General features: G+C 32.2%; 1 protein-coding gene across 3 annotated transcripts in view; it reads right to left on the bottom strand.

The window, feature by feature from the left end:
- Window positions 1-16,397, bottom strand: part of LOC146916536 (MADS-box transcription factor 6-like) — a 38,341-nt gene that overhangs the window by 6,652 nt on the left and 15,292 nt on the right. Inside the window, exons 4-8 of one of the 3 annotated variants that reach the window (XM_085718595.1) lie at window positions 16,290-16,389; window positions 15,885-15,926; window positions 15,742-15,783; window positions 15,504-15,573; window positions 13,949-14,278 (exon numbers count right to left, since the gene is read on the bottom strand). In XM_085718595.1, the coding sequence (XP_085574721.1) occupies window positions 15,505-15,573; window positions 15,742-15,783; window positions 15,885-15,926; window positions 16,290-16,389 (253 nt within the window). In that variant the 3' untranslated portion in view covers window positions 13,949-14,278; window position 15,504. Of the gene's footprint in view, window positions 1-13,948; window positions 14,279-15,503; window positions 15,574-15,741; window positions 15,784-15,884; window positions 15,927-16,289; window positions 16,390-16,397 lie in introns of those variants that run through there. The other 2 variants (XM_085718594.1, XM_085718593.1) reach the window with 2 other exon arrangements.

Raw genomic sequence — 16,397 nt, forward strand, 5'->3', positions numbered from 1 at the left:
CTCCTAGTCAAAAAAATAATATTCGGGCTATTTGATCCGATTGCTCCGAAATTTGGCCATAAAATCAGGAAAAAATCAAGGATCGAGACTTCCCGTAGAATGGACTTCTTACAGGATTCCGCCCCACAAAATCCAAAATTCTGAAAAAATTTGCATTAGTTTTATTTGATTTTTATAATTTTTTTGTGGTATTTTTATGATTTTATTTGACATGTGTTTAGCATTTTTTTTTTGCTTTGTTTTTTTGGTTGTTTTTAAAAGAAAAATTCAAAACTGCTGAAATGAGAGATAATCTGATTGCTGATTATACATAAATATATTTTGGATTATAAAATATGAATAAGTGAAAAATCATTTTGGATTTTAAAATCCATAAACCTCATGGACATTTTCGTAAAAAAAAAGGAGCGTGAGAATTGCATAGGGTGGAAAAAGTAATAGTCAGATATTTTTTGGGCAATACTTTATGGCTTGGTTGATGTAGTATCTAACATAAATTAGCCCAATCCCATTGTCCATAAATTTGATGGCCTACCCTCTCTTTTGTTGCACATTCAATATAAATGTGGTCACATCGACAATATTTTTCTCATTCATTTCTTCTTATTATTTTCAATAATGCTTCTTATTTTCCTTGAAAAAAAAGAAGCTTCACCTTTATCACTATTCGTCTTTGTTCTTGATTTTCTTCCTTGATTCTTCTTATTATTTGTTTTTACGTTCTTCTGTTCTTTGGTAGTCTTTATTTACTAACCATTTTTCCAGATCTCGCTGCCTCTTTAAATCCACAAATGATTAGTTCTTAAATTCCTCTCACAGGATCATAAATCAACCTTATTGTCAACTTCCTCTCGGAAACAAATCTTGTTGTCTACTTGTTACCATTCAATTTTACTTCCATCTAGTTTAACGATGACAACACCCATCGATAAAATTCTCGATCTAATAGTTTGTAAAACTTTATTAAGAGTTTAGTTTTTGCTCAAACTTTGTAGATCGATCGGTACAGTTTGATTGTTGTAACAATGGATGAAAGTGAATGCGTTGATCAAGATGAAGACGTTCAAATAAAAATATTTATAAATCACTTAATCAAATCGACGAATTAACAAAAGTATGCCATCAATAATATATGTTTTTCTTATTCATATTATTTGAATATATCCTTGCATCATTGTAAGTTTATTGGTTGTGCACGAAGGATAAAATGTATGATTATATTATTTTTATGCGTATTTTGTTGCACAATTAATTGAAGTTATAATACAAGTTTATAAGATAATTCACAAAAAATTGAAGTTGTATTGCATTGTTATGATAACTATATCTTACAAATTTTTGGTGACCCAAAAGAGGAATTGGCTGACCCATTCTTGTGTTTTGACAAGTGCAGATGCAGTTCGATCAAAATGTAGAATGAGTATATCATCAGTTGAAACAACAAGATCATATCTCCATGAAGATTCATAGCTCAAGAATCATGATGGAAGAACTTGAAACATGATGGAAGAACTTACATCACAAGCTACACAAGAATGTGCTTGAAGTTATGTGACAAAACTCACATTGAGTTTTGTGCTATATGATTTGAAGATCTTCCATGGGTAAACAAGATAAAAGGAAACATGCATACAAGCTAGGAAGATTCTCAGAACCTCCTCAAAGTATCACACTTCCAAAGCTTCTGAAGATAAGAAGTTCAGAGTTTAGAATGTTCATATGAACAGAGTTCAGAATGTTCATATGAATGGAGTTCATAATAATCATGAACATTAACCCTGAATATATCCATAAATATTAAAGGATTACTTCATGGACAAACAAGAATATTTCAAGTCATCGGTTACAAGCAATGATGCAAAGAAATATTCTTTTGGACTTCAAAGAAAGAATCATCTTGTTTGTCAAAACAAATGATCTCTCTTTTATATGCTTCAAGTAGTTTTTGAAGGGAATAAAGGAATAACCTTCATGAGGTTCAAAGTGTTGAAGAACATTAGTATGTTTATGAACATCAAAAAGTTCAGCACAAAGTACAACCGTCATAAAGGAATGAACCCAGAAGAAACATTCTGAAGTTCATATGTATGAACCCATAAGAAGTTCATAAAGCTGGTCAGAAGGTTGCTCAGAAGGTTCATTAGAGCAAACCCATTAATCAATGTCCACACCAAGAACATGCAAGAACAGATGTGACATGAACATATCTTATGCATACAATGATTTTGACTTTGGATCAAGAAATCATTAAAGGCATTTATGGTGATTAAAGGATTAATGGACTTTGATTAATTTGTTGGTATTTAACTTGTGCTCTTGAGTGGTTAATTAAGACAGGAACAAGTTTCAATTTATACCAAGAAACAAAGAATCAAAGGACATAAAGACTTAAGAACCCAGTCAGAGTTTAGAAAGTTAAAAGAGTTCAGAAGGTTGGACCGAGTTCAGAAGGTTGTTCATGATGAACATCAAGAACCAAGCCCAGATATTCATGAACAAAATGAAGAACATGCAAGGTCTACGTGACATAAATAAAAGCCCAGTAAAGTACAATGACTAATATCAATCAAGGAATAAAGGCATTTAATTGATTAAAGTCAAAGAGGGCATCTTCAATGTTCATTCAAGACTATGAACATTTGAAGTACAAAACATTAGGAATATTCCATCAAGAATATCATCCTATATGTTTTCCAAGCTGCACTTCATAAATGTTTCACTATTAGGATTTGATTACATCAAATTAAATTCTTACAAATCATCCTAAGTGAAACAAAAAGGAACACTCTGAAGTCCCCTGAGTTCAGAAAGTTCGATCCTGCTCCATGCTTTTTCTGACATGAACAGTACAGTTGTTGGAAAGAAAAAGGCAAAGCCAAAAGCAAGATCAAGTCTGAGTCAACAAGATTTCGACACATAAGGGAGTTGGTACTGTACAAAGCAAACCAAATCCCCTAAAGCATGGAATGAAAGTGACAGCTCCACTTTTTGATATCCTGCACATGTTCCAAGACAGATTTCAAAGAAGATCTGACCCTGGAACTTTCTAAAGTCGTACAAAGCAAATCTTCATAGTACAACCCAGAAATTCATGTGATATTCATCTGCAACAGCCCAGATACATATCTGACCGTCCATTCATATGAACCCAGATGAAGATCATGATGAGCACAACAACATTCTGAAGTATTCTCAAGAACACAACAACATTCTGAAGTATTCTCAAGAACACAGCAACATTCTGAAGTATATCAGTTTTGCCCAGAATTCAAGTATAAGTTGGTGGGTCCCAGGACACGTGGCACAAGACCAGTGGACACTCTCCAACGGCTACAAAGGTTCAAGAAACTCTATAAATAGAGATCAAGGCCTCAGCATAACATGCACCGTTGCAAAGCAACAAGAAAAACAACATGAACATTGTTGTGAAGCTTTAGCAAAAAATTGATCATCACAAAGATTCCAAGAAGTCTTTTTAAATGTAAATCAATTCTCTTTCTCTTATCTTTTCAAAGATAAGTTCTTCTTCTTCTTCTGTTTGTTTCACAAACATTCAAACTCCAAACATCTTGTAAAGTCTCATCTAGCTTTAGGGGTACTAAAGTGTAGTTTGAGTTGAAGGTGTAAAAGTCTAAGTGGGTAACTTAGCAAGAAGAAAAGAAAGTCTCATCTAGCTTTAGGTGTACTAAAGTGTTAGTTTGAGCAGAAGATGTAAAAGTCTAAGTGGGTAACTTAGCAAGAAGAAAAGAAAGTCTCATATAGCTTTAGGGGTACTAAAGTGTTAGTTTGAGCAGAAGGTGTAAAAGTCTAAGTGGGTAACTTAGCAAGAAGGTGCATGCCTGCTGAAGCTTAGAGAATATAGGGTTGTAACTGTTCAGGTGAACAAAGATTGTAAGGTGCAGGATTTGAGAAGTTATCTCAAACATCATAGTGGAAACTCTCACAAGATTGTGAGGAGTGGACTAACCCACATTGGGGGAACCACTATAAATCTCTGTGTGTTTATTCTCTCTTCCCTATACTCTTTATTTACTGCAAACACAAACACACACATACACATTTATCTTGTTAAACTGTTTCTGCACTCAGACATCAGAACATTCTGAAGTCTGTTATTAACTTAACCATTCCAAGTTTCAACTTGAGAATTACTTTTTAAGTTACAGGTTAATTTTTAAAGGGTCACAATTCAAACCCCCCTTCCTTGTGGCTATTTTATCCACTTCAATTGGCATGAGAGCCTGGTTCTATGGTTTGAGCACTTAACAGTGTATGAGGAAAAGATCCAGAAGGAAGTGATGTCAAAACCTGCAAATCAAAGTGCATGTCACATATGCAACATTGTGGGGTACTTCAAAACCCAATGCCCTCTGAAGAAGAAGATGCAAAGATGGCAACCAAGATGATTTTGAAGAAAAAGAAGAAATCAACACATGAGTAAAGAAACACAAGAAGTGAAGAGGTAAGAAATTCTAATCTTTATCTTTTATATAAAGTGTTTAATAATATCTTATATGACTCATGCATTTTATCTTAAAAGTATGAACTTTTAAAATAATAACTTTTCTTGTATAAAGAAAGAAAATGTGAAACTACTAATCCTGAATGATATATATCTTAAAACCATTCAAAAATTGTAGCACTCTCATTTTAAAATATTTGAGAAACATAAGATCATCAATGAACAAAAATTTGTAAGATTTAGAAAAGTCTGAATTTTTGAAACAAAATGTTATTTTGAAAAGGGAAGTAATATTTTGAAAAAGGATATAACCAACTTTCTAAAGTCTGTTAAACCTTTCAAAAATGTTGGTTTAGGATTCATAACCTATCACAAACAAAAGTGAGAAGGTAATTGAAAAATGTTCATTTTGAAAAAGAATTTAAAATTCTGAACCTGTATGTTTCTTTTTAAAAGGAAACTTGAGAAAAATCCTCATTTCAAAAAGACATTATATCCTAAAATAGAATGAGCTCAAAAGGTTGAGATTAGTAAAATATAGTTTTCCTGTTTCAACAAATCTGATCATCTTAAATCAGAATGTGGTCTTAAGAAAGAATCTCTCAAGAAGAGAAACACTAACCTCCAAGGACCCAAAGTAATACGGGTACCAAGAGCTTTACCAATTTGTGATGCAGGAATGTCTCCTAAATTTCTAGGAAAAGCTTGATTCATGGACAAATTATGTTCAAGAAATATGTGGAGATCAAAATGATGAAGATTCTGAAACTTCTCAAGATGATGCTGAATTGTTCTAGAACAATGGAACAATTTAAAATGAGTTCAAGTCAAAGAAACAAAACTTCATTTATTTGCACACCTCTAAGAAGTTATCATCTGTCATCACCTAAACATGAACCACAACCTATCCTAGAATACACCAAACCTGATCATGATTCCACATATCTTAAAGATGTCCCTAAAATCTTCCATAACATGATTAGGCACACTTTACTCCCTAGATATGGAATCTTTGATGTTGATACTGATTTATGTGTCATCTCATGACCAAAACAAAACTCAACATCTGTTTCATAATCCTTCAATATATGATTGATTCTTGTTTGGCTGTCAAACAAAAAGTTGTTGAGTTTCCATATGGGATCCATATGACTCCCATCTTTAAGGTTGCACAAGTATCCCTAGAAGGTGAAGAAAGTAAATACACCTTCATGAGATTCACAACCAAAACCTTAGTAAAACTTCACATCACCACTTCAAACATGCCAACTCCTCCAACTTCAGGAACATCTGGATCTGTGAAAAGATATGCAGATCAGAAAGTTCAGAAAGCTAGGAAGAAAAGAAGAGTTGAGAAGGTTAAAAACCTATCCAGCATACAGAAGTAAGAAGGAGATGGATCTCCTGAAAGTATGGAAGATGATGAAGCTCATTCTCCTCCAGCCCTGGAGATGTTTTAGCAAGTTGCTGAGCTTGCAAGAAAAGAAGTTCAAATTGTTGCTGGTGAGAATGAAGAACATCTTCAGAAAGAAGATGAAGTTGTTAAAGAAGAAAATGTACAAGATAAGGTTGTATCTCGAATGGAAGATAATGAGATACCTCAAGAAGCTCATATGGTTGCTTCAATCACAGAAGATGATACTCAGAAGGTTGATGATGTATCTCTTCAGAAGAAAGATGAAATTGTTGTAGAAACTCCAATAAATGATGCTGAAGAAGAACATCAGAAGGTTGACACACCTCAGAATATTGAAGAAAACCCTTCTGACCAAGATCAGAAAGTTGAAGAAAATACTGAGCAAGCTTCTCACAAAGTTAATAAAGACACTCAGGAAGATGCAGAAATCTTGGCTTCACAAATAATGAGTCAAGGAAATACGCAAGTACAAAAAGATGAACACATGGAATTTTCATCTGGTTTTGATCTCAACATAGAAGATCTAAACTCATACTTCAACACTGATGTGTTTTAAGATGCTCAGGATACAATCCAAATTGTTCAAAAAAACATCTAAAACTGAAGATCAGAATGTTCAAAGTGACTGTATTTCAGAATGTTCAAGAAACATTTGAAATTGAAGATCAGAATGTTAAGGTGTCTGCAGATCAGAATGTTCAGGAAAATGCTCCTGATGCTGAAGCTACTTAATCCAAAAAATTGAAAGCTTCAAAGTTCATCCCTCTGTTTTCAAGCAAGGTAGAAATCTTATACTTTGAGAAAATTAGTCAGCAAGAGCTATTACTCAAAGAACATTCAATAACTTTGGAAGGTTAGAGAATGTTGGATCAAACATCAAGGACCTTACTGGTCATCTGCACTCATATGATGCAAATAAGAGAATTATTTTTGCAAGCTCAAGATTGAAGAAGATGGTCTGATCAAAAGACTTGTCTAAACAATCTCTGCATTCACTTGCTACAATAAGTGAAAGTGTTTGAGTATGTCATTAATGTTGATCATATACCAAGTTCTCAACATATTGTCTTTCAATCTCAACTATATGTTTTTGCAACATATGATTGAAGAACAAGAAGACTTCTCATATTCGATATGAATTGGCTTTCACACTCATATTCAAGCATTTTAAGATGCCTCTGAAAAAGTGAAGTGTATGAGAAGGATTGTCAAATTCTTGACATAAAGAATTTGACAACAATGAGGATCCTCCAACAATGGATCAAGACATCCCTGAAGAAACTTCCAAGAAGTTGCAGACATTGCTAAAGAAGTTGTTCAGAAAATTGATGCAGCTACTAAAAGATGGAACTCAGAAAGATGTTGAAGTTCCTGCATAACAACTTCAGAAGGTTAATGCAATTGAAGAAGCTTCTGAAAAATACCTCAGAAAGCTAACAAAGCTGGAAGCTTTTATTGGAGAAGGATCCTTTAAATCTTCTACTGCTGAAACAATTTCAAAATCTGAAGTGATGTTACTAACATCATGAGTGAACTCCAGTTTGATGAACAAGAAATTGTTCTAGAATCTGATATGGTAAATGATCTTGTGTCATTAAAAAATCAACATATGCATGATGTTGCACTACCACAAAGGAATCTGATGAGGATAAGCTAGCTGGAAATCAAGCTGGTTTTGATCTGAATATGGAGGAATTCAGCTCAGACTTCAATACAAGTATCTTTGAGGATTCTTAGATGGAAAATGATGGAACAATTCCTTCAACTCAAGTTCAGAATGTTCAAAGAAACATTCTTCATGAACGAAGCATTCCATCTGTTGATCATATGTCTGCAGATCCTGAAACATCTGGATATGTTAAAAGACAGTCAGATTAGAAAGCTGGAAAGACTAAGAAGAAGAGAAGGCTACTAATGATTAAACTGCTTCAGAAGGTCATGCTTATTGATGCTTGGAGTTCTCCATGTAGATGAGAAAGTATTTCAAAGAAAGAGAAGCATGCTCTCTTCATTGAATCTCAAAGTGAGGGACATCATCCTATAAGGTACACATTTATTTGCACTATAAGAAATATGATGATTGAATGCATCAATATATGTCATCTTTAATATGTGCTTATATAAAATGTGTAACCCTAAAGGCAAAAACTTTTTCACTTTTTGTTCATACTCATTGCATGATGTCTTATGCTTTAATAAGATACATTAAGGGTGCATTTAAAATGAATTAGTGTTCTTATAATTTAACAAGGGGTTGCTTTTGTTATGTATATATTCATGCATAATATTCTCTCATTGTTGGCCCCAAATCCTTTCTTAATTATCATGTTAAATGTGTTACATCATTTTGTGAATACTTATCTTTTCACACTTGAAATAAATGATTCTGATGCATTTCTATCGGAGTTATTAACATGAGTTACAAACTAAATCATCATTGTTGTTAAATAATTGATAGGAAGAGTTATGTTTGATCATAAATGTTGAATCATGATTGTTCATTGATCTAAAACATAAAAAAATGTTTTAATTTGTCAAACTTCAGAATAATCTAAAACGTGAAGATATTTACTTGATTTTGATGTAGTTTATGAAAATATCATTCCTCAAACATGATTTTAAATGAATCTTATGTTTGAATTAGCATTAGAAGATTTTTTATATACTTGATCTTCATGTTGATGCTGTATATGATCTTGTTATAATCTTCAAATATTGCTCTAAGGTTTGCATATTTTGTTCTTAAACTTATATTGGCCTTGCTTTGAGCATGAAAGTTTGTTTTAAGCATTGTTGAATAATTATCTTACTTTAATTGCAAAAATTGAAGACAAAGATAGAGTTGTAAACATCAATGGCATATCAATATGTGTTTGTGCATAAATTTGCTGCATATACTTGATTGTAAACATGTGTGTTTTCCACAAATTGTGTCAAAAATTGTTGCTTGTAATTGATTTCTTTTAAAGAAACTATCTTGCATCAAATAATACTCTGAAGCATTTCATCTTTTAAAAAAAAAAACTCAGCAATATTTTCCAACATGGGAATATTGTAAAGAGAGAAAGATATTTTCTAAACTCTGATTTCACCGCTTCCATAAATACTTCATTTTCTCTCAATTTCAAAAATTGTTGAAGAAGATCAATTGATCTTTTCTCTTTTAAAGACTCAATTTAGATTAGATAATCATTTTCTAAATTATGAGCATGACTTTGTCAAAATGAAAAACTTATCTGCTATGACAATAAGTAAAAGAAAATAATTATTTTCTTAGAAAATCAAAAGATTTGAAATATAGTAGGATATTCATCTCTAAAACTTAGGGGGAGTTTTCTATACTTGAAAATATCAATCTTTTCGAAAACATTGAAACCAAGGACAAAAACATTTTCTTAAATCTTGAGAAAAATTTCTCATAGTTTGAATATGTTGAGGGGGAGTTTAATTGCATATTCATGAACATTCTTACATTTATTATTATATCCATCATAAAACTTAATATTTATTCAAAAGGTTTGTCATCATCAAAAAGGGGGAGATTGTTGAAGCAAAAATCTTTTTGATGAATATTTTAATGATAACAAACCTCGTGGAATAAATGATAAGTTTTATGAATGGTGATCTACTGATGTTTGCACATGAGTTTTTGTTAAAAGAACAGGAATCACATAAGTGGATAAGATAGAAGCCACCCACATTGATAAGTGCATCATATCTACTCAACAATGAAGAATGAGTATATCATCAGTTGAAACAACAAGATCATATCTCCATGAAGATTCATAGCTCAAGAATCATGATGGAAGAACTTGAAACATGATGGAAGAACTTACATCACAAGCTACACAAGAATGTGCTTGAAGTTATGTGACAAAACTCAAATTGAGTTTTGTGCTATATGATTTGAAGATCTTCCATGGGTAAACAAGATAAAAGGAAACATGCATACAAGCTAGGAAGATTCTCAGAACCTCCTCAAAGTATCACACTTCCAAAGCTTCTGAAGATAAGAACTTCAGAGTTTAGAATGTTCATATGAACATAGTTCAGAATGTTCATATGAACAGAGTTCAGAATGTTCATATGAATGGAGTTCATAATAATCATGAACATTAACCCTGAATATATCCATAAATATTAAAGGATTACTTCATGGACAAACAAGAATATTTCAAGTCATCGGTTACAAGCAATGATGCAAAGAAATATTCTTTTGGACTTCAAAGAAAGAATCATCTTGTTTGTCAAAACAAATGATCTCTCTTTTATATGCTTCAAGTAGTTTTTTGAAGGGAATAAAGGAATAACCTTCATGAGGTTCAAAGTGTTGAAGAACATTAGTATGTTTATGAACATCAAAAAGTTCAGCACAAAGTACAACCGTCATAAAGGAATGAACCCAGAAGAAACATTCTGAAGTTCATATGTATGAACCCATAAGAAGTTCATAAGGCTGGTCAGAAGGTTGCTCAGAAGGTTCATTAGAGCAAACCCATAAATCAATGTCCACACCAGGAACATGCAAGAACAGATGTGACATGAACATATCTTATGCATACAATGATTTTGACTTTGGATCAAGAAATCATTAAAGGCATTTATGGTGATTAAAGGATTAATGGACTTTGATTAATTTGTTGGTATTTAACTTGTGTTCTTGAGTGGTTAATTAAGACAGGAACAAGTTTCAATTTATACCAAGAAACAAAGAATCAAAGGACATAAAGACTTAAGAACTCAGTCAGAGTTCAGAAAGTTAAAAGAGTTCAGAAGGTTGGACAGAGTTCAGAAGGTTGTTCATGATGAACATCAAGAACCAAGTCCAGATATTCATGAACAAAATGAAGAACATGCAAGGTCTACGTGACTTAAATAAAAGCCTAGTAAAGTACAATGACTAATATCAATCAAGGAATAAAGGCATTTAATTGATTAAAGTCAAAGAGGGCATCTTCAATGTTCATTCAAGACTATGAACATTTGAAGTACAAAACATTAGGAATATTCCATCAAGAATATCATCCTAGATGTTTTCCAAGCTGCACTTCATAAATGTTTCACTATTAGGATTTGATTACTTCAAATGAAAGTCTTACAAATCATCATAAGTGAAACAAAAAGGAACATTCTGAAGTCCCCTGAGTTCAGAAAGTTCGATCCTGCTCCATGCTTTTTCTAACATGAATAGTACAGTTGTTGGAAAGAAAAAGGCAAAGCCAAAAGCAAGATCAAATCTGAGTCAACGAGATTTCGACACATAAGGGAGTTGGTACTGTACAAAGCAAACCAAATCCCCTAAAGCATGGAATGAAAGTGACAGCTCCACTTTTTGATATCCTGCACATGTTCCAAGACAGATTTCAAAGAAGATCTGACCCTGGAACTTTCTAAAGTCGTACAAAGCAAATCTTCATAGTACAACCCAGAAATTCATGTGATATTCATCTGCAACAGCCCAGATAAATATCTGACCGTCCATTCATATGAACCCAGATGAAGATCATGATGAGCACAACAACATTCTGAAGTATTCTCAAGAACACAACAACATTCTGAAGTATATCAGTTTTGCCCAGAATTCAAGTATAAGTTGGTGGGTCCCAGGACACGTGGCACAAGACCAGTGGACACTCTCCAACGGCTACAAAGGTTCAAGAAACTCTATAAATAGAGATCAAGGCCTCAGCATAACATGCACCGTTGCAAAGCAACAAGAAAAACAACATGAACATTGTTGTGAAGCTTTAGCAAAAAATTGATCATCACAAAGATTCCAAGAAGTCTTTTTAAATGTAAATCAATTCTCTTTCTCTTATCTTTTCAAAGATAAGTTCTTCTTCTTCTTCTGTTTGTTTTACAAACATTCAAACTCCAAACATCTTGTAAAGTCTCATCTAGCTTTAGGGGTACTAAAGTGTAGTTTGAGTTGAAGGTGTAAAAGTCTAAGTGGGTAACTTAGCAAGAAGAAAAGAAAGTCTGATCTAGCTTTAGGGGTACTAAAGTGTTAGTTTGAGAAGAAGATGTAAAAGTCTAAGTGGGTAACTTAGCAAGAAGAAAAGAAAGTCTCATCTAGCTTTAGGGGTACTAAAGTGTTAGTTTGAGCAGAAGGTGTAAAAGTCTAAGTGGGTAACTTAGCAAGAAGGTGCATGCCTGTTGAGGCTTAGAGAATACAGGGTTGTAACTGTTCAGGTGAACAAAGATTGTAAGGTGCATGATTTGAGAAGTTATCTCAAACATCATAGTGGAAACTCTCACAAGATTGTGAGGAGTGGACTAACCCACATTGGGGGAACCACTATAAATCTCTGTGTGTTTATTCTCTCTTCCCTATACTCTTTATTTACTGCAAACACAAACACACACATACACATTTATCTTGTTAAACTGTTTCTGCACTCAGACATCAGAACGTTTTGAAGTCTGTTATTAACTTAACCATTCCAAGTTTCAACTTGAGAATTACTTTTTAAGTTACAGGTTAATTTTTAAAGGGTCACAATTCAAACCCCCCTTCCTTGTGACTATTTTATCCACTTCAGAGTGAAGGATTATTTTTAGTTAGATAATATTGAATTTGGAATAATTATGTGTGGGTGTAAACAAAATTGTAGTTTCTTTTTTCAGAATTCTCATATGAAGTTTACTCGGGGGATGTCCAACTGGGTTGCTCACTCTTTAGCGAAGGTAGTGTCATCCTTGTCTTAATAGTGGCGAATCTTCTTGGGAGTGAAAGGTAGCAACAACACCCTTTAAAAAATTGATTTTTGTTAAACTGATGCAGATACTCTACATGATCTTTTTCCTTATAGTCCACACAAACTCCTTCCGCCGCCGATCTCTCCCATTTATGTATCCAACCATGTCGCTGATGATTCTAATTCTGAAATGTAAACTTAGTTAAAATGGTTGGATACGAAAATGTTAAAAAAATTAACAGTTACAATATAAAATTAAAAGATTAACTAAGTTGGGATACATAAAACAAATAGGAAAAGTATAGATTATGTTTTCCGGAAATGTTAAATGAAGTTTTCCGAAAAATTTATCAAATCGGAAAACATTTTTGATTAATAGAAATGTAACGTGGGGTTGAACTCATGAAAGATTGAAAGTGATAATATTAATAAGTAATAGAAGGGTTAAATTGACATTTTTATGATTCGTAAGGTGAAGGTAACGATGATGGGGTACGAAGTTTCCTTCCCACTCTAAGTCTTCACTGCTCACAATTTCCATAAATCCCAGATATGCTCCTACATTTATATATCCACAACCCGGATTAAATAAACAAATAGAGGAAAATAAACAAATAGAGGAAAATTTCTCAAGATGAAGTTGGGAGATTTTAATTTTATTTTACAATAACTTTTTTTAGGGATTATTTTATGGGAAAAGATTGATAGTGCAATTACCCATGTATTTTTACTTTTATTTATTTTAAAAATATAATACAACTACCCATATTTTATGTGCCAGTCATGCGTTGATTTCAGGTACTCCGTCCGTTTTAAAATACATGTCGCAGTCAACCACTTCGCACATGTCAATACACAACTTTGACCGTTAATATTTTTAATTATTTAAAGTAAAAAATTATAAAAATTTAATATTTTAAAAATATTTGTCTAGACAAATCAACAACATCTTACATTCTACAGTTTATATTTATATATTATTTAAAAAGTAAGGTCAAAGTAAATCATGTGAATAGTACACATTGCAAAAATGCGACATGTATTTTGAAACGGGGGGAGTACCATATAACAATCCTCTTATTTTATACTAAATATAAATAATGAGATGACAAAAAAAAAAGTTGAATTATGTATCTTTTATTTTTATGTATGTCAGATTATCCTTCTTGTTTTCTTTTTTTTAAGGGATGAATATCATTCTTATGTTGCAAGGTTAGAGTAATGTAACATTTTTTGAAGAATCCTTTATGCTAATTTATTTGACTAGTAAAAATAACCATAAATTTTTATTAGGAATTTTGTTTTTTTAGGGGTTTAGGAATGTTGTTTAGTGGAAATAGTTATGCAAATAAAAACTATCTATGAGTAGTATTTGAAACAACAATGATAAATTAAACAAGCATCTCGCCTTTTTCAACATCCATTCAACACCTCATTTATCTCTAAATATCTCATCCTATCACATCATCTACTTATTATATCTATCATATCATATTAATATTTTACTTTCTATAAAGGTGTACACACCTATATAGAACATACACCAAACATTTTTCTATTTGAAACACATAAATGGATGTTCACTTCAACCATCCATTAATATTTTGTTGTTGTCATTGCGGGATAGCTTTAAACTTCTGTGTCATTTGAAGTAGTTTTCATGGTTTAGAAACCAATTGCAACAAAAATATATAAGATTAACTGCAAAGAACAAAAAAAAAAAAAACATTAGTGTTACATAAAGAATTGCCAAAGCATAAGTAATAATAATACTATAAACTTAGAATTTGTTTTTCATTTTAGTCTAAACCCTTTCATTCCTAGAAAAAAAATGGGCTGGATAATTCTGTTGTGCACTAGAAGATCAAAATTCACATCAGTAAATTTAGATGTACAGAGTAAAAAGAAGTAGTAACCAATTTTAAAGTAGCCTCAAGCAGCAGCATCAACAACAACAACAACAAACCTAGATCTAATATAGTAACCAAGTGTAAAGCACAAACCACAAGAAAAAGAAAACGAGAGAAGAGAAACAAACACACCAAACGTTGTTCACCTAGTTCGACCCAACAATGACTTACATCTAGAGGAGAAAGATCTCTCCACTTCACTATTAAACAGTTAATTTCTAGAGAAATACTAAAGGTTTGCATGAAATTAGCTTGAACAAGCTCTCTAAGAATAATCCTAATGTATAACCTCTTCCCGGATCTCTTTCCATGATCAAGAGACACAATGATTTCACTCATCTAATGTGTTTACAATTGTTTTCCAACCCTAGAATCTAACCAAGACACTCAAACTCTTAGCCTATAAGTTCGCTCATTTTTTTTAATGAGATTCTCCAAGCTCTCTCAACAAATGGGTCAAAAAAATGCTTATATAGTGTTTCTGATCCAGACAATACATGCTACGATTTGAACTCGTACCCCATCACAATATTGAACCTAATTTAAAATCACGCCACAATTTATGCATGTCGCGCCACGATTTTTGCATAAACATAACCTTCAAACTGTTGAGCCAAATCGTGTCACATTATCGTACCACGATTTTGCCGAAACAAAAACATCAAATTTTGAGTCTAAATTCAACAAATTTAATGTTAGCTAGGTCGAGAGGTAATTCAAGTCTAATCAATGATTGAGCCGGCCAGGTTTGGAACTCGAGTTCTTAAATGATATTTTTAACTGAAGCTTATTAACCACTTGCTGATATATCATGTGTCTTTCAAAGTGTTTTATATTCTTATCAAAGTATCCATTTCTACTTTATCATTTCTAAAATGAGCTCACAACAATTTATAGTTTATGCGAAATAATTTTACTTATATCTAATGTCAGTACTAATGAGAAGGTTGATACTTGCTAGTTTCAAAATAAAAGAGCCAAAAATAGACAGAGCATACATGTTTTCAAAGTTATACCTTAATGTATATCCTGCAATTGAATATGACTTGTTTTGTCAACAACGAGGTTTGAGGTTTCATCTATTTCCTGCAAAGTAAATATCAGAAGTGCAAGTAAATATATAAGGATTTGTATTATCATTTTTTCACCCTAAAAAAAATTCAATTGAGTAAAAGAGATTTTTAGATCTTAGATAGAACAAATTCTGAATAGATGAAAAGCATAGCTAGTAACATGAATTTTGAAAGGAAAAACCTTGGGATCCAATGTTTTGTTAACCTCCTCCAAGTGATGCACCTGACAACATATACAGCCAAAGAAAATTAATGACCAGCAGGTCGAGAAACATGTGACATAAGGACAGAAGTTAGCATTTCCTTTTAAAAATAATTACATACTTTTTCACGTAATTCCTCAGCTCGTGCCATGAGCTTCTTCATCTGCAAATTAAGATCGAGATGATTATCATGCTAGAAAATAAAGAGTGCACTTAAAAAAGTATAATACTTTCTCAATTCTTTTCAATTGTTGTTTTTTAGAAATTTTTTTTCCTATTTATTTGCTTTTTCAAAAAAATTGAAGTATTAATAATTGATTTGACAATATTCTCATAATAATTTATTGTAAATAAAGAAATTTGTAGATGATAATAAGTAGTTGAAGATACTATAAAAAATAAATAATTTAATGAAAAATAATAAAATTTAATGGTTTTCTAGTATGTGATAATAACTTTATAACACAAATAAAAAATAAAAGATGTATAATATGTATATGATGGTACTTATGTTTAGTGGCAATACTTGTTGTTGTCGAGCTTGTGTGAGGGTTAAGTCTAGTTGTTCCTCGAGTCTTTGCAATTCTTTCATGCTAAGTTGCTCAAGTTCTTCCCCATGAAAATGCCTTCAAAA

Source organism: Medicago sativa, chromosome 6 (genome assembly GCF_051527215.1).
Source record: "Medicago sativa cultivar Bolivia chromosome 6, Bolivia_mono, whole genome shotgun sequence".
Classification (NCBI taxonomy): Eukaryota; Viridiplantae; Streptophyta; class Magnoliopsida; order Fabales; family Fabaceae; genus Medicago; species Medicago sativa.